The sequence below is a fragment of the Leptodactylus fuscus genome, chromosome 5 (genome assembly GCF_031893055.1).
Source record: "Leptodactylus fuscus isolate aLepFus1 chromosome 5, aLepFus1.hap2, whole genome shotgun sequence".
NCBI classification, from domain to species: domain Eukaryota; kingdom Metazoa; phylum Chordata; class Amphibia; order Anura; family Leptodactylidae; genus Leptodactylus; species Leptodactylus fuscus.
In genome coordinates this window covers 34,439,206-34,466,754 of record NC_134269.1, presented here as the reverse complement: position 1 = coordinate 34,466,754, position 27,549 = coordinate 34,439,206, and the positions used below count along the sequence as shown (strand labels likewise).

Genomic DNA, 27,549 nt, shown 5'->3' with positions numbered 1-27,549 from the left:
TTAATTTAGTGTAAAAGTATCAATTAACAACCCCTTTAATACTCCTTACCTCCCCTTAGTGGCAATGACAGTCAAGCAGGTAAACTATGCCTAAATATCTAAACAGGGGGTTTGGAGAACAGTACTGACCATAGTTAGGAGTATAACAATGTAGAGAACTTACTCCCCAATCTTCACACTTTGTTCCATCTTCCACAAATACTTCTGGCTTCAGAGTTTTACATTTTTCAACAGTGCAGTGATCAGACCTGACGGGTTTACTCTGACCTTCGGAGCAGTATAAAACTCCACATTCCCCATATCTAAAAATATGGAGAGATAGAAAATTAGACCCACTGCAAGATACTCCATACAGATATTTGCCAAGGTTTGGCTGGGGGAGTCCATTTTTGCCCCAGCACATAAAGTGTCCAAGTCACATATATAGCGGCCTGGGAGCATTGCCTGCTCTAGTGGGAGTCCTCTATTTTGGGAGTCTCCTGAAGCTTTTGGGTGAGTTGGCAAGTATAAGCATGCATGATTTATCATGTTCTTATAATCTGAAGGCAACACCTACCTAGACTGAGGGCAATGATTTTGACTAGTATTATAGCAGGATTTCTCCGCTGGTACAGCCCCTAGTACATGAACAAGACAAAACTTTTAAGAAGAGTGAATTTCTAAAAGACATAATCAAAAACATCATACAAAAAAGGAACTATCACCTCCTGAAGAAACTTATAACATCCTAATTCAGTAATGCCTGTAAGTGTTGGCACCCTTGAATTTTTTCCAGAAAATGAAGTGTTTCTCTTAGAAAATTATTGCTTCTTATCTGTATATTGGAGCAACACAAATTGAACATGATTTCACACAAAACTCCAAAAATTGGACAAAATTGTTGGCACCTTTTCAAAATTGTGGGTAAATAACCTGCTTTCAAACTTACCTGTGGCAAGTAACAGGTGTGGGCAATATAAAAATTACACCTGAAACCAGATGAAAAGGAGAGAAGTTGACTCAATCTTTGTATTGTGTGTCTGTGTGTCACATTAAGCACAGAGAACAGAAAGAGGAGAAGAAAACTGTTTAAGGACTTGAGAACTGAAATGGGAAAAATGTCAACAATCTCAAGGTTACAAATCCATCTCCACAGTGTGTGCATGAGAGACCAGGAGCAGTGTGCAAAAGAAGAGGGGCCCAAAATTCCATTTGAGAGGTGTAAGAAGCCTGATGATGGTCAGAAAAAGCGATTGATTTCAGTTATTTTTTCCAGAGGGTGTGCAACCAAATATTAAGCCGGGGATGTCAGGCACATTTTTGGAGTTTTGCGTTAAATTATATAATTTTTGGCTTTTTTTCTGGAAAAGTTTCATGGTGCCAACAAAGATGACCATGACTGTATAAAGTGGCTCAGAAAGCAGGAACTGCCAGCCACATAAAAATAACACATGGATGATAAAGATAATTCCTGGGGTTATGAGGTTAATATTGTATGGTTTACCTGCTCCCCAGTATGTTTCACACTGGCTTCTAAGCGTGGGACACGTCCCATTATAGCAATAACCCTCCCCATTTTTGCAAGGGGAACCATTTATCTGGAAGCGATCAGAAGGACACGTAGAAGATCTCCCATTACACATATCGGACAAGTCACATTCATCTTTGGCAGATCTACATACAGATCCAGCTGACTTGAACTGCAGGTGGAAAAATCATGAAGCCAATTAATTACATTAAGCCATTAATTACATTACTTCCCAACTTATGCCATCTTCTACTAAGAGACCCCTATATTGACAAGGCTACCTCACTAGGACATACCCCTATTTATATGTACTTTTATAGCTTAAATGCAAAAAAATTTCATTGCAGCCTGCAATAGAAGTAAATGGCAGACAAGCCTGGGAGCATTCAATAAGCTCCCGAATGTCATGCCATTGGGACGCCGTCCCCGGATCTAGCTCCAGGTGCCGGTGATTCCTGGCAAAATGGCGCCTCGGTGAGCTTTGACTAAGGTGCCAGAGGGGCTTAATGCCCACGATCATCATTAGTGTCAGGTGTCTGCTGTATAATACAGCAGAGACCCGGCAGCTATGGCAGCTGCTCTGCTCTTGAGAGGCCACCATATTTAAATACCCGGCATCCACCGTACTATTATGGTGGATGTTGGGAAGGAGTTAAAAGTTTTAAAAAACCTGGAAAAATAAAAACATAAAAACAAAGCCCTATTTATTACCGAAAAAAGATGCAAAAATTACTTGAATAATCCAAAGGAAAAAAAATGTAACAGCCTTTAGAACCGCATGTACCAAAAAAACTAAAAAATGTCTGGTCCTCAACGAGGGAAGATAACCTGATACAGAAGCATAGACTAGCTGTGAGATATAACTCACCTTACAGTCGGAGCAGCATTCACCCTCATTGCACTGGGCACCTTCTTTCAGTTTGCAGGTGGCAGCATCACAGCACTTGTCAGTACATTCCTACAATGTCAAGGAGATAGATGGTTACCCCTGTACCCAAAATATTTCCTAAAGTAGACATTGTGATCATGAGATGATGTTATATGATCATGGAAATAAACGTGATCATGCACTAACTATAACGACCACCCCAAAGATTTATCTTACATGTATAATACCTTAAGAAAGACTTTACAAGATCTTTCCATAACTTTGAAGTTTTTTACACAGTTAAAGGGGTTGTCTGCTTTTGCCAATTTTTTCTTTTTGTTACTAGTTTTCCTAATCTGTGAACCCACAGTGATCATCTGTAAATTACAATCCAGCAGCAAGTGTTCAATTTTCCTGCAGCACCCCCACAGGAGAAGTTAAGTATTACGCCGTTCTGTTCAAATCAATGGGCTGTCCGTGTAATATGAGCAATGTCATAAACACATTTCTAGATTTTTTTAATTTAACCAAAGTGTCTCAGTGTATTACTGTCATTATAAGGTATTCCAAGGATATGATCCTCTAATATACCAATCAGAATCATTAGACATGTCCAAACGTCACACTGATCACATTTCATTTTTTATTTTATTTTTTTAAATTTTTTGATTTATGGGAAGTTACTAATATTTTTATAAAGGCCCTTCAGAACTAAAGTGGTCTGTAACAAATGGGTTTGTGAAATTTTCTTGTAAATCTGTAAAATCGCTGTTACACTTGTAAGCCTTCTAACATCCAAAATAGATTAAAGGACAATTTTATATAGCAGATATATGGCAGATAATATTTATTAATGGGTGGTATGGCAGAGCATTTAGCATTTAAAAAACTGCAAATGTTTCCAAATTTCCTATTTTTTTATATAAATAAATGCAAAAAATTATTGATCAATGTTTATCACTGACATGAAGTACAGCGTGTCACGAAAAAACAATCTCAGAATCATATGGTTAAGTTAAAGAATGTCAAAGTTATTGCCACAAAGTGACACATGTCGATTTTGAAAAATGGGGCATGACTTTTTGACTTTTTTTGAATCTTTAAGGGGTAAATATGGACACTTTTCTGATGGAGTGGAGTGGAAAGTAGTGACTGTGTAGCCACCATCTAAAAAAAAGTCAAAGTTTGATTCCTTTTGGATGCTGGCTACATAGTCAATACTTTTGGACTTATGTTTACCTCTAACCGAGAGGCTTGGTTCCCATGCACCAGGACTCATGGGAGGATTTTTCCTGGATCGACAAATAGGTGAGTGGGTTGTGTGCTATGGTTTGCTATGCTGTTTTTGTTAGGTGGAGGTCGGAGCTCTGTACAAGTGTAGGTGGAGTTCCTGGTGGCAGTTGGTGTGATGGAAATGGAGCAGTTGTAGCTGGGTAGGTGGACTAGTCAGCTGGGAGTCCGCCGGGCATAGAGCTTCCAGGCAATGGGATTGGGCCCCTTCACATGGCGTAAGCGCTCGGCTCATTCTGAGCCGTACACGCGAGCGCTTCTAAACACTTCCCATTCACTTCAATGGGAGCGCTCGTAAAGCCGGCTTTACGCGTGCTCCCATTGAAGTGAATGGGAAGTGTTTAGAAGCGCTCGCGTGTACGGCTCGGAATGAGCTGAGCGCTTACGCCGTGTGAAGGGGCCCTTACAGAAAAGACGTTATAGAGTCAATAATGTAATAGGAGCACTGACAGTAGGGAGACAAAGACTTAGTTACCTCCTCCATGCCGCAGTCACACTCCTCTCCTCTTTCTGTGAAATTATTACCACACACAGGATCGGACAGGATTTCCTCCTTCATTGGCCTGTCCTTCATACATAGAGGCATATAACTCAAGATGAAGTTCTGATAGTCTTGCTGACTACAGGAGCTGAAGATTCTTCGGACGCTAGAACCTCTGTTTGTGGAGAAAGAGGCAATTGCACCAGTGAGATATTTACTACAGATAAGAGGGTATTTCCTATGTGTTCCGAAATAGGGAGAGGGGATTAAGCCGCTGCCAGAAATCTCACACAGCTGTCTATCTCCCCTACAAACAAAAGGAGCGGGCTTGATGAAATTCAACAATTGAACAAGTCTGATACTTCTTTCCCCTATCATTATCTGTAGGGGTAGCGTAAAGAGAATCCCATAAATATTAGATAATAGACCATTAACAAGAAAGTCAGCAGGTTCAGTTACTCTACGTGTATGGGAACAAATGTACCCACCTTGGAGCCATGATACAAGATTCGGCTGGACAGTGGCAATGATAATTGTGTTTCATTCCCAGGTTGTGTCCCATTTCATGAGCAACAGTTGCGGCAACAAGAATATAATTAGATTTGTGATCCTGGGAACATAATATTAAAACCTGATGATATGAGGTTGACACTTTACACAACAGTAATATTAGATAATAAGTAAATTTGGAATATTATAGGATGGAGTAATGTCACTTTCACCTCCGGAAATCACAGAATGTCAAGAATTGGGCACCCTAGATATTAACTTTCTCCGTCCATTGGTTGTGAGAGGAATTTAACCTCCCTCCATTACTGGATGTCACAGACAGTGGATTGTGGACCCAATTGGTATGACTTTGGGCTACTCCTGAGGGTGCCTTCTAAGTGGTCCTCTTGTTTTCACCCTTAAACCACTGTACAGGGACTGGTCTTTGCTGCAGGGGACCACCATATTGCTACCTCTAGGGGTAGTCCTTCTATAGGTGGCAGCTGACCCAAAGGCAAGAGAGACACCGGTGTGAAGCACCAAAGAGTCAAGCAAAAGCATAGTCAAGTGGAAAGCCGAAGGGTCATACACTGCAGATCAGCAGGGCAGGAACGGAGTCAGTAACAAAGTCGAGAAACAAGCCAAGGTCAGTACACAGATAATCAATAAGGAACAGGAGCACAAACTCAAGCTGTGAACCCTTGCAAGAACTGAAGAAGATTCTATCATTAGAATCTCTTTTTTAACTAAGTACACCTCGGAATAGCCTTAAGAAAGGTTATTCTTCTCCTACCTTTCTTTTGCTGATCTGTGCCGCAGTTCCTGAGAAATTTCTTATTTCTTCCATATGTAAATAAGCTTTCAGACAGCACTGGGGGCTTCATCTGTGCTGTCCAAAAACTCTCCAGCAAACCCTCTGCCTTCTTCTCCAGACCGCCTCTTCACTGGGTCATTGGCCGGTCCTTCATCCAAAAGCGTCGACTGCACATGGCTGTCGGCCATTTTCCTGGAGAGTTTTTGGACAGCACAGGGGACGCCCCTGTGCTGTTTGAGCTAAGGGGAACTAGACTGCCAGGGTATATACATATATCAAATATATTTTATACCTTTATACTTTAACAAGTTTCAGTTTATTGGGCATGGGCAATAAAAGAGGGAGGTTTTTTTTTTTTTTTTTTAATAAGTAATGTATTTTCTAATAATATATGCCTTACCTGTACAACTGCTATGGAATGGGCAGCTTTACACATGCTTCTCATGAAGGCAACGCCCACGGTACTGCCTTCAAAATCAATGGCCCTGAGAAACACAAGGTGGAAAACTGTGAGACTGCTCTTATACATGGTATAAATGAATGGGAATCTGTCACCAAAATCCCGCACTGCAGATAGATTAGTTATCATCACCAGAACTAACTATCCCTCTGTCGCCAATATACTGAAGAATAAACAATATGCAAATGAGCTCTTCAGAGCAATGAGAACGTAGCCATTGTTCCAAATAGATAAGAGCTCATTTGCATATTCACAAAAACAGTAACTTTGTAGAGGCATAAGTGGAATATACCATTTGATTCAGGTGATCCTAACCCATCTATCTATGGGGCTGGGTTGATATGCTGGGGTATGGTGACAGACTCCCCTTAGGGCTAGTTCACACGGGGTTCCGCGTGAACACATTCTGCCACGGCTGCCATGATGGGATGCCGGTGCAGTGCACTGGCATCCTGTCGCGGCTATCCGCTCCGGATTAGGCTCAAGTGAATGGGCCTAGTCTGGAGGGTGGTGTTGCGAGGCGGACGCCGGGGCTGAATCAGCCGCGGAATCCGCCTGAAGAAAGGGCAGCTAGCTTCTTTTTTCCGCGAGCGGTAACAAACCGCTCACGGAAAAAGGAAATGACTGGCTCTTATTAATTTCAATGGGAGGCGGCAGGATTTTGACGCGGATTCCGCGTCAAAATCCTGACCATTTTGTCCCGTGCGAACTAGCCCTCAAGGGGAAAATCAAACTCTGAAAATAAAATTTAGAAATAGTATTGAGTATCTTTGCGTATCTTCCTTGCTCTTACTTATGTTGGAATACATACTGTCTCCTTATCATTCATATCTACTAGTAATCTGATTCTGCATTTTTTCCTGTTCCCAGACAGCAGTGCCTTATGGGAGCTCAGACACACTTATACAGAACACGTCTGACAACACACTGAAGATATGTTGTCTGTATACAAGGGCAACCATTTTTTTTTTTTTTTTTTAAAGCAACGCTATGAATGTGAATGGAGAATGTAACATGAAAAGATTCAACATAACCAAAATTTCCCATTTAATAAACTGCACCTCACCAAATTTACCCAGATTTGAAAACTGCCCCATAAACATTCTCACAGATTCCAGATTTTAGACTTACGTTAGGAACTGAGCGTTGTCATGAGGTTTTCGAGGTAACAATGTTTTCTGCCTCCATTCGGAGAATCGCCCTAGATCCACACCTGCATTTCTAACCACTTCAAACTGGTCTCCATTGCTCCAAATTTCTAGTCCAGTTAGAGCCACAAAAATATTTAGGGGTTTATATACCTAAGGTCGGGGTTAGATATGACATGTATTATGATGAGCGACTGTCATTTGTCACAAAATACCACCGCCAAAGGGGTAATTCTACTGCATACTGTCCATTCACCAATGGCTGACCATGTAATGCATGGGTGGACCGGGTCTATCACAGTGGGAGCCATTTAGGATGGTCACGGTAAACAGGTTTCTGCAGTGGCATTAATACACGATAGCAGCAGTTGCGGTGGCCACAGGGCCCAGGACCTTAGGGGGCCCAGCGGGCTACGGATGCTTTTTTTTTTAATAGGCCGTTACCTGCTGAAGTAACCCCAGCAGGTAAAAAGCCCTATTTACTGACCGGTCCCCACTCCTGTTCATGGCCATCTCCGCTTCTTTTTCTGCCTCCCATATCATGTCTCTGGGGCCCTCTGGAGGGAAGAAGGGGAAGCGTAGGTGGCTGTGAGCAGGAGCGGGGACCTGTAAGTAAGGCTGTGGGCCCGCGGCAAGATTATTTTTTTGAATGAACTCCAATAAATACTACTATTATTATATTCTGGGGTCTTTTCAGACTCTGCAGTATAATGATCGGAGGCCCAGGAGATGTAAGCTAACATAAGAAACAGCATTATTCTACTCTCCTACACTTCTGCATTCTCCAGGCAGTCTTCGGGACTCTTTAGTGATGTCCCAGACATCATGCGGGCCAGGCCAGTGTCATTATGTGCAGGGACCACGGTGGGACATAATACTGTGTACAGGGGCCACTGCAGGTTATAATACTCTGTGCAGGGGCCACTGTGGGACGTAATACTATGTACAGGGGCCACAGTGAGACATAATACTGTGTACAGGGGCCACAATGAGATATAATACTGTGTGCAGGGGCCACTGTGGGACATTATACTGTGTGAAGGAGTGGTTATAGCACATCTCACCATGTGAAGGGGCCACTATGGGACATTATACTGTCTGGAGGCCACTTTGGGACATTATAGTGTGCATAAATGGGGTGTAATACTGTCTGGGGGCCAGGAAAGGGAGCACTATACAGTGTGTGTGTGTGGGGGGGGGCCTAAGTCAAAAGTTTACTGGGGGGCCCAATTTTGATTGTTACGCCCATGTGTTTCTGTACATACATATGTACTGTATATGACTACAGTAACTCACCTGGTTGAGAAAATTAACAATGCCATATATCCTTTCCCGGATTTCATCACTTTTGCGCTGATATTTAATGTACTAGAAGAAAGGAGATCATTAATAATATGTGCACATGTAATATCCATGTTACATAACATATACTACGTGTTACAGATATGCCGTGTTACAGATGATATATATACTTACCATAGCATTATCTGCCACCATAACAAGTTGGATATATTTTCTTGACTTTAGGAATTCTTGTTTCTATATAGATAAAGCAGAGGAATATCAATATCATGTTATATCATGGAGTTATCATTTATCCTGGTCAGACTTATCTTCACCTGGGGAGAAGGTTCAGTCTGTCCTAGTCCTATAGCTAAATACCAGCACTACACATAGACATTACACATTCTTCCTTAGGTGACCTCATTCAGATTGGTGCTAATTTTCAATCCGTTCACTAAATAAACACACCTGTCTTGGACCCGGAATAGGTCTACAAATGTGAACACAGAGCAAGTAGGATCCAGAGCCATACTCTGTTTAAAGTTGCCTAAGACCTGGTTCACATCTGTGTTGGGTATTCTGTTTGGGGAGTACGCATGGGGACATTGACAAGCAGTGAGCACTGAAAGCACACGGACCCAATAGACTATAATGGGGTCTGTGTGATTTCTGTGCGGTTTCCGCACGAGTCATGCGGAGAGGAAAGTAGTTCATGAACCTCCACCATATGGGACTGTCTGGTCTATGTTCTTTTCTTTGTAGGCCTCATTCTGTTTTCGGGAAACAGTAGAATGATGTGTTTTACCAAAAAGCTCTATCATGGTTTCATCTGTCCACAAGACTTTTCCCAGTAGGATTTTGGCTTAGGGTTGGTTCCCACTAGCGCTTGTATTCCGTCCGCATGGAGTCCGTATGGAGACCACCCCAGACGGAATGCAATCGCAATTGCAAGCGATGTGCTTGCAAAGCACATGGAGCCCATAGACTATAATGGGCTCCGTGTGCTTGCCGCGCACTGCCCACATGAATGAATTGTGCGGGCAGTGTGCGCCAAGCACACGGAGCCCATTATAGTCTATGGGCTCCATGTGCTTAACTGCACAGCGCTTGCATTAGCATTGGTATTCCGTCCGGGAGGTCTCCATGCGGACTGCTTGCGGACGGAATACAAGCGCTAGTGTGAACCAACCCTCATTCAAGTACATATTGGCTGTAAACTGCGGTCTAGCTTGGATCTCATGACGGATAGTTTGCTCTGACACTGATGCGCCCTGAGCTTGCGGCTTGAATTTCTTTGGAACTCGATCGAGACTGTTTATCCACCATTCGGCCTATCTTGCATTGAAACCTTTTATGGATTTTCCTCTTCCATCCACATCCAGAGAGATTAGCTACAGTGCCATAGGTTGTGATTTTTTTGATTTTGTTACATACCATGGATAAAGGAACATGAAGATCTCTGGAGATGGGCTTGTAACCTTGAGATTGTTGATATTTTTACACAATTTTGGTTCTCATGTCTTCAGAGAATTCTTTTCTCCTCTTTCTGTTCTCCATAGTGTGGCACACACAGACACACAATACAAAGATTGGGTCAACGTCTCTTTTTTTGTATTTGGTTTCAAGTGTGATTTTTATATTACCCACACCTGTTACTTGCCATAGTTGAGTTTGACTGACCATCACAAAGTTATTTGCACACAATTTTTGAAAGGTGCCAACAATTTTGTTTGGCCCATTTTTGTATTTTTTCTCTGATTTCTTTATGTTGTTGCAATTACACAATTAGGAAATAAATGTAATTAAAATATGTATAACAAAACATGTGTAATTGCAATAATTTTCTTTGAGAAATACCTCATTTTCAGTGGTGCCAACAGTTATGTCTATGAGGATAGTTAGATAGATAGATAGATAGATAGATAGATAGATAATAGATAGATAGGCAGATAGATAGATAGATAGATAGGAGATAGATAGATAGATAGATAGATAGATAGATAGGAGATAGATAGATAGATAGATAGATAGATAATAGATAGATAGATAGATAGATAGATAGATAGATAGATAGATAGATACTGTAGATAGATAGATAGATAGATAGATAGATAGATAGATAGATAGATAGATAGATAGATAGATACTGTAGATAGATAGATAGATAGATAGATAGATAGATAGATAGATAGATAGATAGATAGATAGATAGATAGATGTGAGATATTGTAGCTTCTCGTTCACCTCTTGACTACTACTTGAGAAGTCTGTCTTGGTCATTATTGTCTCATTGATACTTGTATCATCCACTCCACAGGTTTCTGGAGTCTCCTGGGCCTGATACTGGTAAATAGCATGCGCTCCAGGCTCAGACATCTTCAGAGGTTGAATCAAGAATTTATTTTCTTGTGTTGCAATAATGCCACTAAAGGGAAATATTACAATATCAGGTTCAGATCAATTCTACATCTCCAGAAATAATGCGTATAACTCCTAATATTAAAAACATTTCTGCAATAGACAATCCCGACTTTGCCAATAAAGAAATCTCAGTATCCCCATGCTAACCAGCTGTAAGCTGTGGAGAAAACAGAGTGCCATTTTTCTGTAGCGCCCCCAATTCAAATCAATGGGTTGTCTGTGTAATGCAGGACAAGATAAGTCCTCCAAACACACTTTGTCACACCACTCTTCACTATGACCAAGAGATGAGGATACTGACCCCTCTAAAATAGCTGAGAATTAATAAGGTGTATGACGAGGCGTTTTCTGCATCAATATAATCCCTGTAAATTACTACTAGATTAGGGAAGGGCCTCGGATTTTCTTCTAGTTTTCATTGTGTCTTCATGACTTGTTGCTTTCCTGCTATAACAGAATATTTTCCTGCTATATAGGTCTCACCAAGGGCACATCTGTCATATGTTATTTCACAACGCTGAAGAATGCCAGCCATTAATGGATGGTAATGGGTGAAGTGGAAGTAGCCGGGGCTAACGTCACACATTCCTTCCCTCCTTCAGTCCTTTGAAAGTTGGGTGGTATGTAACATATCACTGTGATTAGGCCAAAAAGGGGCCAAATGCTGCGTGGGCATCAAGGAAAAAGGGGGTTACATACTCTGTGTCAAGAAAAAAAGAGGGCCATATACCTGGGGGCCAAGAAAAAAAAGTTCCATATACTGTCCGAGAGCTAAAAATAGGCCATATACTGTGTGTGGGCCAAAAAAAATAGGGTCAAATTATGAGTTGAGGGCTACAAAAGGGTGTATTATAGTGTATGGGGGTCAGATTCACCCCTGGGTCTCACCTTAATCCATTGCACGTGCTCAGGCTGACCTGTGAACTGCTGTCATTCTTCACATATCCTTGATAGAAGCAATGATCCTACAAGATACAGATAGATAAAATTGTCACCTGGCCATACACATAAGAAATTAAGGATCTCCTGCGTGTGGCGGTCTTGCATGTTGGCTTTCCACCTGGATTTAAGCCACTGCGAGGGATGTTTGATAGCAATTTATTCCCCTTTTTCCACTAAAGACAAGCCAATTGTGTGTGTGTATATGAGTAGGAAGAATCTAATCAACATAGGTGAAAACAATGCCAAAAATTTGTGGCGTTGCTCCCCACTAGCAATAGCTTACACAGTTTTTGACAAATCCCAATATGTTCGATCAGACCAAAGGACAATGTAATGTTTATGAGGGCAGTGCCATGGTTCATGGTTCCAACACGTTGGATTTCACTAGCATGATGTTCTTCTTGGGAGGGTTGACATGATTGCCCCTCTTGCCCTCCCATTAGTGACTCCTTCCACATGTAAAAATACACACACTGAAAACCTCCTGTGTTCGTGCCTCATACATACACAGAAGAGTAATATAATATACCGCACCTTTATCTCAGGGCTGGTGGTGACCAGGGAACCGTCTTTCAGGTAATGGGTCTCTGTGTAATTCTCAGAAATTAAGTCTCTGCAAAAAAAAAATTGGATTTTTCTTGAGTTGGAAAAAGTACAACGGAGGGACACTGATAAAGGTCATGGAGGACCTCAGTTATGAGGAGAGACTAAAGGAGATAAATCTGTTTAGTCTGGAGTGGAGGTGTTTAAGGGCAGATATGATAAACCTATATACAGTCCTATGAAAAAGTTTGGGCACCCCTATTAATCTTAATCATTTTTAGTTCTAAATATTTTGGTGTTTATAACAGCCATTTCAGTTTGATATATCTAATAACTGATGGACACAGTAATATTTCAGGATTGAAATGAGGTTTATTGTACTAACAGAAAATGTGCAATATGCATTAAACCAAAATTTGACCGGTGCAAAAGTATGGGCACCTCAACAGAAAAGTGACATTAATATTTAGTAGATCCTCCTTTTGCAAAGATAACAGCCTCTAGTCGCTTCCTGTAGCTTTTAATCAGTTCCTGGATCCTGGATAAAGGTATTTGGACAAACAATTCAAGTTCAGTTAAGTTAGATGGTCGCCGAGCATGGACAGCCCGCTTCAAATCATCCCACAGATGTTCAATGATATTCAGGTCTGGGGACTGGGATGGCCATTCCAGAACATTGTAATTGTTCCTCTGCATGAATGCCTGAGGATTTGGAGCGGTGTTTTGGATCATTGTCTTGCTGAAATATCCATCCCCGGCGTAACTTCAACTTCGTCACTGATTCTTGAACATTATTCTCAAGAATCTGCTGATACTGAGTGGAATCCATGCGACCCTCAACTTTAACAAGATTCCCGATGCCGGCATTGGCCACACAGCCCCAAAGCATGATGGAACCTCCACCAAATTTTACAGTGGGTAGCATGTGTTTTTCTTGGAATGCTGTTTCTTTTTGGACGCCATGCATAACGCCTTTTTTTATAACCAAACAACTCAATTTTTGTTTCCAAAATGAAGCTGGCTTGTCCAAATGTGCTTTTGCATACTTCAGGCGACTCTGTTTGTGGCGTGCTTGCAGAAACGGCTTCTTTCTCATCACTCTCCCATACAGCTTATCATTGTGCAAAGTGCGCTGTATTGTTGACCGATGCACAGTGACACCATCTGCAGCAAGATGATGCTGCAGCTCTTTGGAGGTGGTCTGTGGATTGTCCTTGACTGTTCTCACCATTCTTCTTCTCTGCCTTTCTGATATTTTTCTTGGCCTGCCACTTCTGGGCTTAACAAGAACTGTCCCTGTGGTCTTCCATTTCCTTACTATGTTCCTCACAGTGGAAACTGACAGGTTAAATCTCTGAGACAACTTTTTGTATCCTTCCCCTGAACAACTATGTTGAACAATCTTTGTTTTCAGATCATTTGAGAGTTGTTTTGAGTAGCCCATGATGCCACTCTTCAGAGGAGATTCAAATAGGAGATCAACTTGCAATTGGCCACCTTAAATACCTTTTCTTATGATTGGATACATCTGGCTATGAAGTTCAAAGCTCACTGAGGTTACAAAACCAATTTTGTGCTTCAGTAAGTCAGTAAAAAGTAGTTAGGGGAATTCAAATCAATAAAATGATAAGGGTGCCCATACTTTTGCACCGGTCAAATTTTGGTTTAATGCATATTGCACATTTTCTGTTAGTACAATAAACCTCATTTCAATCCTGAAATATTACTGTGTCCATCAGTTATTAGATATATCAAACTGAAATGGCTGTTGCAAACACCAAAATATTTAGAACAAAAAATGATTAAGATTAATAGGGGTGCCCAAACTTTTTCATAGGACTGTAAATATATAAATGGCCCATAAAAGAAATATGGCGAAAACTGTTCCATGGAAAATTTCCTCAGAGGACAAGGGGTCTCCCTCTCCATCTGGGGAAAAAAGATTTATCCAAGAGCCGAAAGGACTGTATATCTGTAGAATAGTCTAGCCCAGGAGCTGGTTACAGCAGTGACAGCTTCAAAAAAAGATTTATATGTCTTTTTAGAGCTAAATAGCATTGATAGCTATGGAAGAATTTAGAATGTCATGTCCTCTCCCACCCCCTGGTTGAACTTGATGGACATATGTCTTTGTTCCCCCGTTCTAACTATATAACTATCCAAAGTTTGTTGAAAAATGAGTGACCATTTAATAGCTGTTGATATCCATCAGAATATTAAGATACCGTAATACGTAAAACTTCTGCAATGACATTGTGAGCAAATATACAGTAAATAGCCCATTGTGGACATACAGAGGACACTCACTCAGTTTTTTCTAGATGAAGGACCACTGGTTGTCCATTCACTTCTAGGCCATATTGTACCAGGTCTGGATAGTCGCTCTGCAGAGAGGAGAAGCACATGTACGTGACTGACTGAGAAATAGTGCAGACGTGACGGCGAAATATAGTCATCTCAATACATGAAACACCTAATATCAAATACCTTATTAAGTTATCCCATAATAATGGGGGGGGGGCATTTTTGGACCTTATTCTATTGCCCAGAATACACAGTAGTTACAAGCAGCGCCTCTCACTGCACGGGACCAGAAATATATCTGTATATGTGGACAGTCACTTAAACAAGACCATAGATTGGTTTGAAGAGACTGCAGTGCTTGTACAGGTCATACGGATTTTATATTGTTTACCTTGGTCCACCTACAAGCATAATGTCTACTTACTATTGTAGGGAAAATACCGGGTATTACAGTTCCACCCCATTTATGTGATCAGTATGAAGCTACAATACCCTGCAGTGCTGCACAACATGCATGAGGCTAATCATTCTGAAGTACATATAGATAGGAGACAGATAGATAGATAGATAGATAGATAGATAGATAGATAGATAGATAGATAGATAGATAGATAGATAGATAGATACTGTAGATAGATAGATAGATAGATAGATAGATAGATAGATAGATAGATAGACAGACAGATAGGAGATAGATAGATAGATAGATAGATAGATAGATAGATAGATAGGAGATAGATAGATAGATAGATAGATAGATAGATAGATAGATAGATAGATACTGTAGATAGATAGATAAGAGATAGATAGATAGATAGATAGATAGATAGATAGATAGATAGGAGATAGATAGATAGATAGATAGATAGATAGATAGATAGATATTGGATTAGATAGATAGATAGATAGATAGACAGATAGGAGATAGATAGATAGATAGATAGATAGATAGGAGATAGATAGATAGATAGATAGATAGATAGATAGATAGATATGAGATAGATAGATAGATAGATAGATAGATAGATAGATAGGAGATAGATAGATAGATAGATAGATAGATATGAGATAGATAGATAGATGATAGATAGATAGATAGAATATAGATAGATAGATAGATAGATAGATAGATAGATAAGAGATAGATAGCTAGATAGATAGGAGATAGATAGATAGATAGATAGATAGATAGATAGGAGATAGATAGATAGATAGATAGATAGATAGATAGATGATAGATAGATAGATAGATAGATAGATAGATAGATGATAGATAGCTAGATAGATACTGTAGATAGATAGATAAGAGATAAAGAGATAGATAGATAGATAGATAGATAGATAGATAGATAGATAGGAGAGAGATAGATAGATAGATAGATAGATAGATAGATAGATAGGAGATAGATAGATAGGAGATAGATAGATAGATAGATAGATAGATAGATAGATAGGAGATAGATAGATAGATAGATAGATAGATAGGAGATAGATAGATAGATAGATAGATAGATAGATAGATAGATAGGAGATAGATAGATAGATAGATAGATAGGAGATAGATAGATAGATAGGAGATAGATAGATAGATAGATAGATAGATAGATAGGAGATAGATAGATAGATAGATAGATAGATAGATAGATAGGAGATAGATAGATAGATAGATAGATAGGAGATAGATAGATAGGAGATAGATAGATAGATAGATAGATAGATGAGAGATAGATAGATGATAGATAGATAGATAGATAGATAGATAGATGATAGATAGATAGATAGATAGATAGATAGATAGATAGGAGAGAGATAGATAGATAGATAGATAGATAGATAGGAGATAGATAGATAGATAGATAGATAGATAGATAGGAGATAGATAGATAGATAGATAGATAGATAGGAGATAGATAGATAGATAGATAGATAGATAGGAGATAGATAGATAGATAGATAGATAGGAGATAGATAGATAGATAGATAGATAGATAGATAGATAGGAGAGAGATAGATAGATAGATAGATAGATAGATAGATAGGAGAGAGATAGATAGATAGATGATAGATAGATAGATAGATAGATAGATAGATAGATAGGAGATAGATAGATAGGAGAGAGATAGATAGATAGATAGATAGATAGATAGATAGATAGTTAGGAGATAGATAGATAGATAGATAGATAGATAGATAGGAGATAGATAGATAGATAGATAGATAGATAGTTAGATAGATAGGAGATAGATAGATAGATAGATAGATAGATGATAGATAGATAGATAGATAGATAGGAGATAGCTAGATAGATAGATAGATAGATAGATAGATAGATAGATAGATAGGAGATAGATAGATAGATAGGAGATAGATAGATAGATAGATAGATAGATAGATAGGAGAGAGATAGATAGATAGGAGATAGATAGATAGATAGATAGATAGATAGATAGATAGGAGATAGATAGATAGATAGATAGAAGATAGATAGATAGATAGATAGATAGATAGGAGATAGATAGATAGATAGATAGATAGATAGATAGATAGGAGAGAGATAGATAGATAGATAGATAGATAGGAGATAGATAGATAGATAGATAGATAGATAGATAGATAGGAGATAGATAGATAGATAGATAGATAGATAGATAGATGATAGATAGATAGATAGATAGATAGGAGAGAGATAGATAGATGATAGATAGATAGATAGATAGATAGATAGATAGATAGATAGGAGATAGATAGATAGGAGAGAGATAGATAGATAGATAGGAGATAGATAGATAGATAGATAGTTAGATAGATAGGAGATAGATAGATAGATAGATAGGAGATAGCTAGATAGATAGATAGATAGATAGATAGATAGATAGGAGATAGATAGATAGATAGATAGATAGATAGGAGATAGATAGATAGATAGATAGATAGATAGATAGGAGAGAGATAGATAGATAGGAGATAGATAGATAGATAGATAGATAGAAGATAGATAGATAGATAGATAGATAGATAGATAGGAGATAGATAGATAGATAGATAGATAGATAGATAGGAGATAGATAGATAGATAGATAGATAGGAGATAGACAGATAGATAGATAGATAGATAGATAGGAGAGAGATAGATAGATAGATAGATAGATAGATAGGAGAGAGATAGATAGATGATAGATAGATAGGAGAGAGATAGATAGATAGGAGATAGATAGATAGATAGATAGATAGATAGATAGATAGATAGATAGATAGGAGATAGATAGATAGATAGGAGATAGATAGATAGATAGATAGATAGATAGATAGGAGAGAGATAGATAGATAGGAGATAGATAGATAGATAGATAGATAGATAGATAGGAGATAGATAGATAGATAGATAGAAGATAGATAGATAGATAGATAGATAGATAGATAGGAGATAGATAGATAGATAGATAGATAGATAGGAGAGAGATAGATAGATAGATAGATAGATAGATAGGAGATAGATAGATAGATAGATAGATAGATAGATAGATAGATAGGAGATAGATAGATAGATAGATAGATAGATGATAGATAGATAGATAGATAGATAGGAGAGAGATAGATAGATGATAGATAGATAGATAGATAGATAGATAGATAGATAGGAGATAGATAGATAGGAGAGAGATAGATAGATAGATAGGAGATAGATAGATAGATAGATAGATAGTTAGATAGATAGGAGATAGATAGATAGATAGATAGGAGATAGCTAGATAGATAGATAGATAGATAGATAGATAGGAGATAGATAGATAGATAGATAGATAGATAGATAGATAGGAGATAGATAGATAGATAGATAGATAGATAGATAGATAGATAGGAGAGAGATAGATAGATAGGAGATAGATAGATAGATAGATAGATAGAAGATAGATAGATAGATAGATAGATAGATAGATAGATAGGAGATAGATAGATAGATAGATAGATAGATAGATAGGAGATAGATAGATAGATAGATAGATAGGAGATAGACAGATAGATAGATAGATAGATAGATAGGAGAGAGATAGATAGATAGATAGATAGATAGATAGGAGAGAGATAGATAGATGATAGATAGATAGATAGATAGATAGATAGATAGATAGATAGATAGATAGATAGGAGATAGATAGATAGATAGATAGGAGATAGATAGATAGATAGATAGATAGATAGATAAGAGATAGATAGATAGATAGATAGATAGAAGATAGATAGATAGATAGATAGGAGATAGATAGATAGATAGATAGATAGATAGATAGATAGATAGATAGAAGATAGATAGATAGATAGGAGATAGATAGATAGATAGATAGATAGATAGATAGGAGATAGATAGATAGATAGATAGATAGATAGATAGATAGGAAATAGATAGATAGATAGATAGATAGATAGGAGAGAGATAGATAGATAGATAGATAGATAGATAGATAGATAGATAGATAGGAGAGAGATAGATAGGAGAGAGATAGATAGATGATAGATAGATAGATAGATAGATAGATAGATAGATAGAAGATAGATAGATAGATAGGAGATAGATAGATAGATAGATAGATAGATAGATAGATGAGAGATAGATAGATGATAGATAGATAGATAGATAGATAGATAGATAGATAGATAGATAGATAGGAGATAGATAGATAGATAGATAGATAGATAGATAGATAGATAGGAGATGGTTAGATAGATAGATAGGAGATAGATAGGAGAGAGATAGATAGATAGATAGATAGATAGATAGATAGGAGATAGATAGATAGATAGATAGATAGATAGATAGATAGGAGATAGATAGATAGATAGATAGATAGATAGATAGGAGATAGATAGATAGATAGATAGATAGATAGATAGATAGGAGATAGATAGATAGATAGATAGATAGATAGATAGGAGATAGATAGATAGATAGATAGATAGATAGATAGATAAGAGATAGATAGATGATAGATAGATAGATAGATAGGAGATAGATAGATAGATAGATAGATAGATAGATGATAGATAGATAGATAGATAGATAGATAGGAGATAGATAGATAGATAGATAGATAGAAGATAGATAGATAGATAGATAGGAGATAGATAGATAGATAGATAGATAGATAGATAGATAGATAGATAGATAGAAGATAGATAGATAGATAGGAGATAGATAGATAGATAGATAGATAGATAGATAGATAGGAGATAGATAGATAGATAGATAGATAGATAGATAGATAGATAGATAGGAAATAGATAGATAGATAGATAGATAGATAGGAGAGAGATAGATAGATAGATAGATAGATAGATAGATAGGAGAGAGATAGATAGGAGAGAGATAGATAGATGATAGATAGATAGATAGATAGATAGATAGATAGATAGAAGATAGATAGATAGATAGGAGATAGATAGATAGATAGATAGATAGATAGATAGATAGATGAGAGATAGATAGATGATAGATAGATAGATAGATAGATAGATAGATAGGAGATAGATAGATAGATAGATAGATAGATAGATAGATAGGAGATGGTTAGATAGATAGATAGGAGATAGATAGGAGAGAGATAGATAGATAGATAGGAGATAGATAGATAGGAGATAGATAGATAGATAGATAGATAGATAGATAGGAGATAGATAGATAGGAGAGAGATAGATAGATAGATAGATAGATAGATAGATAGATAGATAGATGAGAGATAGATAGATGATAGATAGATAGATAGATAGATAGATAGGAGATAGATAGATAGGAGAGAGATAGATAGATAGATAGATAGATAGATAGATAGGTGAGAGATAGATAGATGATAGATAGATAGATAGATAGATAGATAGATAGGAGAGAGATAGATAGGAGAGAGATAGATAGATGATAGATAGATAGATAGATAGATAGATAGGTGAGAGATAGATAGATGATAGATAGATAGATAGATAGATAGATAGGTGAGAGATAGATAGATGATAGATAGATAGATAGATAGATAGATAGATAGGAGAGAGATAGATAGGAGAGAGATAGATAGATGATAGATAGATAGATAGATAGATAGATAGATAGATAGAAGATAGATAGATAGATAGGAGATAGATAGATAGATAGATAGATAGATAGATAGATGAGAGATAGATAGATGATAGATAGATAGATAGATAGATAGATAGATAGATAGATAGATAGGAGATAGATAGATAGATAGATAGATAGATAGATAGATAGGAGATGGTTAGATAGATAGATAGGAGATAGATAGGAGAGAGATAGATAGATAGATAGATAGATAGATAGATAGGAGATAGATAGATAGATAGATAGATAGATAGATAGGAGATAGATAGATAGATAGATAGATAGATAGATAGGAGATAGATAGATAGATAGATAGATAGATAGATAGATAGGAGATAGATAGATAGATAGATAGATAGATAGATAGATAGATAGGAGATAGATAGATAGATAGATAGATAGATAGATAAGAGATAGATAGATGATAGATAGATAGATAGATAGGAGATAGATAGATAGATAGATAGATAGATAGATGATAGATAGATAGATAGATAGATAGATAGGAGATAGATAGATAGATAGATAGATAGATAGAAGATAGATAGATAGATAGATAGGAGATAGATAGATAGATAGATAGATAGATAGATAGATAGAAGATAGATAGATAGATAGGAGATAGATAGATAGATAGATAGATAGATAGATAGATAGGAGATAGATAGATAGATAGATAGATAGATAGATAGATAGGAAATAGATAGATAGATAGATAGATAGATAGGAGAGAGATAGATAGATAGATAGATAGATAGATAGATAGATAGGAGAGAGATAGATAGGAGAGAGATAGATAGATGATAGATAGATAGATAGATAGATAGATAGATAGAAGATAGATAGATAGATAGGAGATAGATAGATAGATAGATAGATAGATAGATAGATGAGAGATAGATAGATGATAGATAGATAGATAGATAGATAGATAGATAGATAGATAGGAGATAGATAGATAGATAGATAGATAGATAGATAGGAGATGGTTAGATAGATAGATAGGAGATAGATAGGAGAGAGATAGATAGATAGATAGGAGATAGATAGATAGGAGATAGATAGATAGATAGATAGATAGATAGATAGGAGATAGATAGATAGGAGAGAGATAGATAGATAGATAGATAGATAGATAGATAGATAGATGAGAGATAGATAGATGATAGATAGATAGATAGATAGATAGATAGATAGGAGATAGATAGATAGGAGAGAGATAGATAGATAGATAGATAGATAGATAGATAGGTGAGAGATAGATAGATGATAGATAGATAGATAGATAGATAGATAGATAGATAGATAGGAGATAGTTAGATAGATAGATAGGAGATAGATAGGAGAGAGATAGATAGATAGGAGATAGATAGATAGGAGATAGATAGATAGATAGATAGATAGATAGATAGGAGATAGATAGATAGATAGATAGATAGGAGATAGTTAGATAGATAGATAGATAGATAGGATAGATATGGATGGATAGACAGATAGATAGATGATAAATAAATAGATAGATATTAGTTTAGATAGACAGATAATAGATAGATAGATAGATAGATAGGAAAAATACTGATCTAAATTAAATAAGCAGATAGGTTGATATAAAGCAGATATACAATACTAGCTGGTACCCGCGACTTCGTCTGCGGTGATTGTAGCAGTGGGTATATACAGGCGTGGGTAAGGTTTTCGTAGTGTGTATAAGGTCTGGGATATGAAATGTAAGTTTGTATCTTGTTTTTTCTGTAATTCTGAGAATACGTGAGACTTTTGTGTTGAAGTTAATTTGTATTTGAGCTGCTATATATACGGTGTTGGTATAAACTTTACATAGTGACTTTGGGACAGAAGTATTTGAAGTTAACCCTTTCCTGCCAATGGCATTTTTTGATTTTCGTTTTTGACTCCCCTCCTTCTAAACCCCATAACTTTTTTATTTCTCCGCTCCCAGAGCCATATGAGGTCTTAATTTTTCCTGGGACAAATTTTTCTTTATGATGCCGCCATTATTTATTCTATATAATGTACTGGGAAGCAGGGAAAAAATTCAGAATGGGGTGGTTTTTGCGGGCTTTGGTTTTACGGCGTTCACTGTGCAACTAAAATGACATGTCCCCTGTATTCTGTGTTTCGTTACGATGCCGGGGATACCAAATTTATATGGTTTTATTTACATTTTGACCCCTTAAAAAAATCCAAAACTGTGTTAAAAAATTATTTTTTGAAAAGTCGCCATATTCCGACAGCCGTAACTTTTTTATACATGCGTGTACGGGGATGTATAGGGTGTCTTTTTTGCGGGGTCGGGTGTACTTTGTAGTTCTACCATTTTCGGGAAATGTTATTGCTTTGATCACTTTTTATTCAAATTTTTATCAGAATCAAAACAGTGAAAAAATGGCGGTTTGGCACTTTTGACCATTTTTCCCGCTACGGCGTTTACCGAACAGGAAAAATATTTGTATAGCTTTGTAGAGCGGGCGATTTCGGACATGGGGATACCTAACATGTATGTGTTTCACAGTTTTTAACTACTTTTATATGTGTTCTAGGGAAAGGGGGGTGATTTGAATTTTTAATCCTTTTTATTTGTTTTTATATTTTTTTACTTTTTTTTAAACTTTTTTTTTGCATTTATTAGACCACCTAGGGGTATTGACATGGGTGGGCGGTGTCGCGGATTGTCAGAGCGGTGGGGGCAAACATGGCTGCTCCGGAGCGTTAAAGAGAGCCTCCTGGAGTATCGTTAAGGTGAGGGGCAAAGTGGTAAAGTATATGTATACGAGATTGTGTGGGGTTAGGGGCGAGGCTGTAGAGGGCAATATGAATTTTGTGGCTTGCTATGGTCCAAAGTGTGTGAGATTGCAGAGATGGTGGTGTGAGTTTGGGTTTTGTGGGGGTCCTGGCACAAACGTATGTGCGCTATTGTGACGAAAAGTAGCCTATTGTGCAATGGGGTGTATTAACTATGTTTGTGGAAAATTTCAGCCAAATCGGTGGAGCGGTTTTTCCGTGATTGAGGAACAAACATCCAAACACACAAACCCACAAACTCACAAACTTTCACATTTATAATATTAATAGGATAAATACCTTAGTATCTCTCTTGTGATGTACATGCAGTTTTCGGGGGAACACCACCTCATATTTCTGCCCCGCTGGTATATCATTACTGCCTGCAGGGAATGGTCAATGATTACTGATATCATATAGTAACATTACATATAGTACTGGTATCATAGAAGAAGCTTGGACAGGAGCTTACCGCCCTCTTATACCCTTGTATATGTTGGATGTATAGCACCAACCTATTCTGCAGCGCTTTACAGACTCTCAGCCATTGTCCCCTTGTTATTAGATTTGCACAGTTAACATTGTTCCATGTAGGACTGTCAATCTATATTCCCTATCGATATGTCTTTGGAGTGTGGGAGGAAACTGAAGTAACCGGAGGAAACCCACACATACACAGGGGGACCTGCAAACTCCTTGTAGCTGTTGTCCTTTTCCATATAGTAATTTAAATAGTTACAAAATCCCAGAACCTGACAACTCAACATTTCATTCCAAGATCCTGACAAGGGATCATACATACCACACGACTCCATATCCTCTTGTAAACCCCCGTATGACAATCTGGGGGACTGTTCAGTGGATTCAGTTACACAGACTAGTAAAACTTCATAAGGTATCTCATAGTAATAATGGCTGCAGCAGCCTAAGGCTATTGATATTAAAATCTAGGAAAAGAACTACCAAACCTATCCCATGAGCAAGACTGATGCTGTGGAGAGAAACTATTTTATAAGGGTAAATTCACACTTTTCACGCTTCTGTTATTTAACCCTTTAAGCCAATTTTTTGTATTTCATAGGGGTACCAAGTAATTTTCCATAAAAGCTGAGAAGCTGGAAAAAAAAATGAGAATGGAATGGGGAAAAAAACGCAATTGCACAATTTTCTTACAGACTTTGTTATTACATTATTCATCGTTCATAAGAAAAAAAATGACACGTTACCTATATTCTGTGGTCATGTAGATTGTGAGCCCTCCATGGGACAGGACTGACAATGTCTGTAAAGCGCTGCAGTATATGATGGTGTTATATAAGTAAGCCTAATGGTAATAATTCTAATAATGTACTTGAACCCTAGGGTTTCTTATTGCCCATACAATATACCACAATTAAACCGTATTTTAGTATATTGTGTAATTCATTCATTTCTATTACACGCTGTCTATGGCCTCCAATGATTTTCTGATAGGTGGTGATCGGGTCCAATATGGCAGCACCATACAAGATGAGAGCAACAGGCATTCAATGATGACCTTCCTCCGTCAATTGTCTTTCTGCATGCACCTCAATGTTAAAAAATGATGGAAATGTAATTTATATACTGAATAGTGTTGACCGAATAGCAGATTCGAATACCTCTCTCCCATAGGAATGCGTGTAAGCGGCGGCGCCACGTAACCCCTTGGTGTTTGGCCGCTTACATGCATTCCTATGGGAGCAAAGTATTTGACGAATAGTTTTGAATACTATTCGCTCATCTCTAATACTGAACACTTTCAAGGTCAACCTTAAATGAGATTTGAGGCTCATGAGATATCTGCACACACTCCAACCCTGAGAGGTGAATATTACTTGATGTATCTGGACTCCCGTGCAAAATCTGCTACAGGACCCAACTATCCTAAGAAGTCTATATTGTCCTCTATTTGTAAAACAATCACAACTAAGCACCAATAGAATCAATCTTAAGAATCCTTGTAGACCTTGACACTTATATATTATTGTAAGGACTTACCTTGGCCATGGACGCTCACCAGTACGAGGAGGAACAGTATAGTCCTCTGCATTGCTGATGTTCACTATTCTGTCTCAGACGAACAAGGGTCAGAGGAAGTGAGTGCAAGGGTTTATAGTCTGTGTCTGCAGATGGATATCAATGGTACTTTACATAAATATAAATATATATATATATATATATATATATATATATATATATATATATGTAGCAAATATTGCAGCCTAAATTCCAAAATTCCTTATTAGGTTACAATCTAATAACAACAATTGTGTGATGTAATGTGTGATTTCTTAGTTCGTCTCCACCTACATACTGTTAATGTAAGTATTTTAAACCCCCCAAAAAAACAAACCACAAGAGTATGACATGACCTGAAGAGTTTGACATGACCACAAGAGTATGACGAGGTTTGTGTGGTTTTAAGTTCAGAGTAACAAGTAGCCATAAAGTGCTGTAGCAACACTTTCCACGGTGTCTCATTCGAACCCTGTTAATACTTAGCAGCAAGCTAAGAACAAGGTCAAACAGTCATGAAACAATGACAAAAACCTCGCCCCTACCAATACTGATCATATCATCTATGTGGTTGCTTAGTGGACTCCCTTTCTTTCCTTCATCCACCCTTCATGAGGCGGCCATAGGGTGCTGAGGGGTTGTTATGACTATTAGAAGCCTGCCATGTACTAATGCCTATTACATACCTCCCAACCGTCCCGATTTCCGCGGGACAGTCACGATTTGGGTGACATGTCCCGCGGTCCCAGTTGGAGGGAGGCATGTCCCGATTTCAACTCAGATCTGCGTCCAGAGGACGCAGATCTGAGTTGAACACATATGCGGCTGAAGCGAGGAGCTGACACAGGTCAGCTCCTCGCTTCGTCGCTGCGCGCCTCTCTCGCTGACACATGCGGCTGAAGCGAGAAGCTGACCTGTGTCAGCTCCTCGCTTCGCCGCTGCCGCCGGCTCCTGGCTTGTAGACGCGATGTGACACATGTGATGTGTCATGTGACATATCGCGTCTACAAGCCAGTAGCCGGCAGCAGCGGCGCAGCAAGGAGCTGACACAGGTCAGCTCCTCGCTTCAGCCGCATAGGTGTCAGCGAGAGAGGCGCGCAGAGAGTGGCGAGGGAGCGGAGGAGAAGGTAAGTTTAATGTGGAGGTGGAACGTGAAACTGGGGGCAGATGAAGGAAAGGACGGCATGACACTGGGGGCAGAGATGGAGAGGACGGCATGACACTTGGGGCAGAGATGTGGGGACATGAATCTGGGGGCAGAGATGGAGGGGGGACATGAATCTGGGGGCAGAGATGGAGGGGAGACATGAATCTGGGGGGACATGAATCTGGGGGCAGAGATGTAGAGACATGAATCTGGGGGCAGAGATGGGGGACATGAATCTGGGGGCAGAGATGGAAGGGGGACATGAATCTGGGGGCAGAGATGGGGGATATGAATCTGGGGGCAGAGATGGAGGGGACATGAATCTGGGGGCAGAGATGGAATGGGGACATGAAACTGGGGGCAGATGAAGGGTGTATATGAAACTGGGGGAGAGATAGAGGGGGGACATATAATTTACTGGTGACTGTAGGAGGATTATACTGTGTGCGGGCACATGAAAAATTAATGAGTGGGCGGAGTCAACACAAAAGTGGGCGGGGCTCAATTTACCGCAGCGCGCTATGCGCGCCGCACATTTTGTCCCTCTTTCGATTCTTCAAAAGTTGGGAGGTATGCTATTAGGCTCAGCCAGAGGCAGGGCCTAATATGCCTCTGCTGAAATATACAATATGCAGCACCAAAGTACAGAATATTGCAGTATACTGCTCAAGTGATTAAGCAATTGTATGTTCAAGTATGATCAGAAATCATGTAGGTATCTACCAAAATGTCTAATATGCAGGTCCACAGTACAGAAGTATTGCAGCACATTGAGGGGTCACACAGTGGCTCAGTGGTTAGCACTGCAGCCTTGCAGCACTGGAGTTCTTGGCTCGAATCCTGCCAAGGGCAAAAAAACATCTGCAATTGTATGTTTTCCCCATGTTTGCGTGGATTTCCATTCCATAC

At 38.4% G+C, this 27,549-nt stretch overlaps 1 protein-coding gene across 1 annotated transcript in view; it reads right to left on the bottom strand.

Annotated features, from left to right (window-relative positions):
• LOC142204483 (zinc metalloproteinase-disintegrin-like VLAIP-B) overlaps window positions 1-25,554 on the bottom strand; it is a 71,313-nt gene extending 45,759 nt beyond the window's left edge. The window contains exons 1-16 of the mRNA XM_075275795.1: window positions 25,476-25,554; window positions 23,757-23,839; window positions 14,555-14,631; window positions 12,239-12,317; window positions 11,651-11,727; window positions 10,586-10,766; window positions 8,534-8,596; window positions 8,354-8,425; window positions 7,041-7,210; window positions 5,850-5,934; window positions 4,623-4,756; window positions 4,141-4,312; window positions 2,376-2,465; window positions 1,484-1,679; window positions 557-617; window positions 164-302 (exon numbers count right to left, since the gene is read on the bottom strand). Coding sequence (XP_075131896.1) covers window positions 164-302; window positions 557-617; window positions 1,484-1,679; window positions 2,376-2,465; window positions 4,141-4,312; window positions 4,623-4,756; window positions 5,850-5,934; window positions 7,041-7,210; window positions 8,354-8,425; window positions 8,534-8,596; window positions 10,586-10,766; window positions 11,651-11,727; window positions 12,239-12,317; window positions 14,555-14,631; window positions 23,757-23,839; window positions 25,476-25,527 — 1,731 coding nt within the window. The 5' untranslated portion in view covers window positions 25,528-25,554. The remainder of the gene's footprint in view (window positions 1-163; window positions 303-556; window positions 618-1,483; window positions 1,680-2,375; window positions 2,466-4,140; window positions 4,313-4,622; window positions 4,757-5,849; window positions 5,935-7,040; window positions 7,211-8,353; window positions 8,426-8,533; window positions 8,597-10,585; window positions 10,767-11,650; window positions 11,728-12,238; window positions 12,318-14,554; window positions 14,632-23,756; window positions 23,840-25,475) is intronic.
• Between the last annotated feature and the right edge of the window lie 1,995 nt (window positions 25,555-27,549).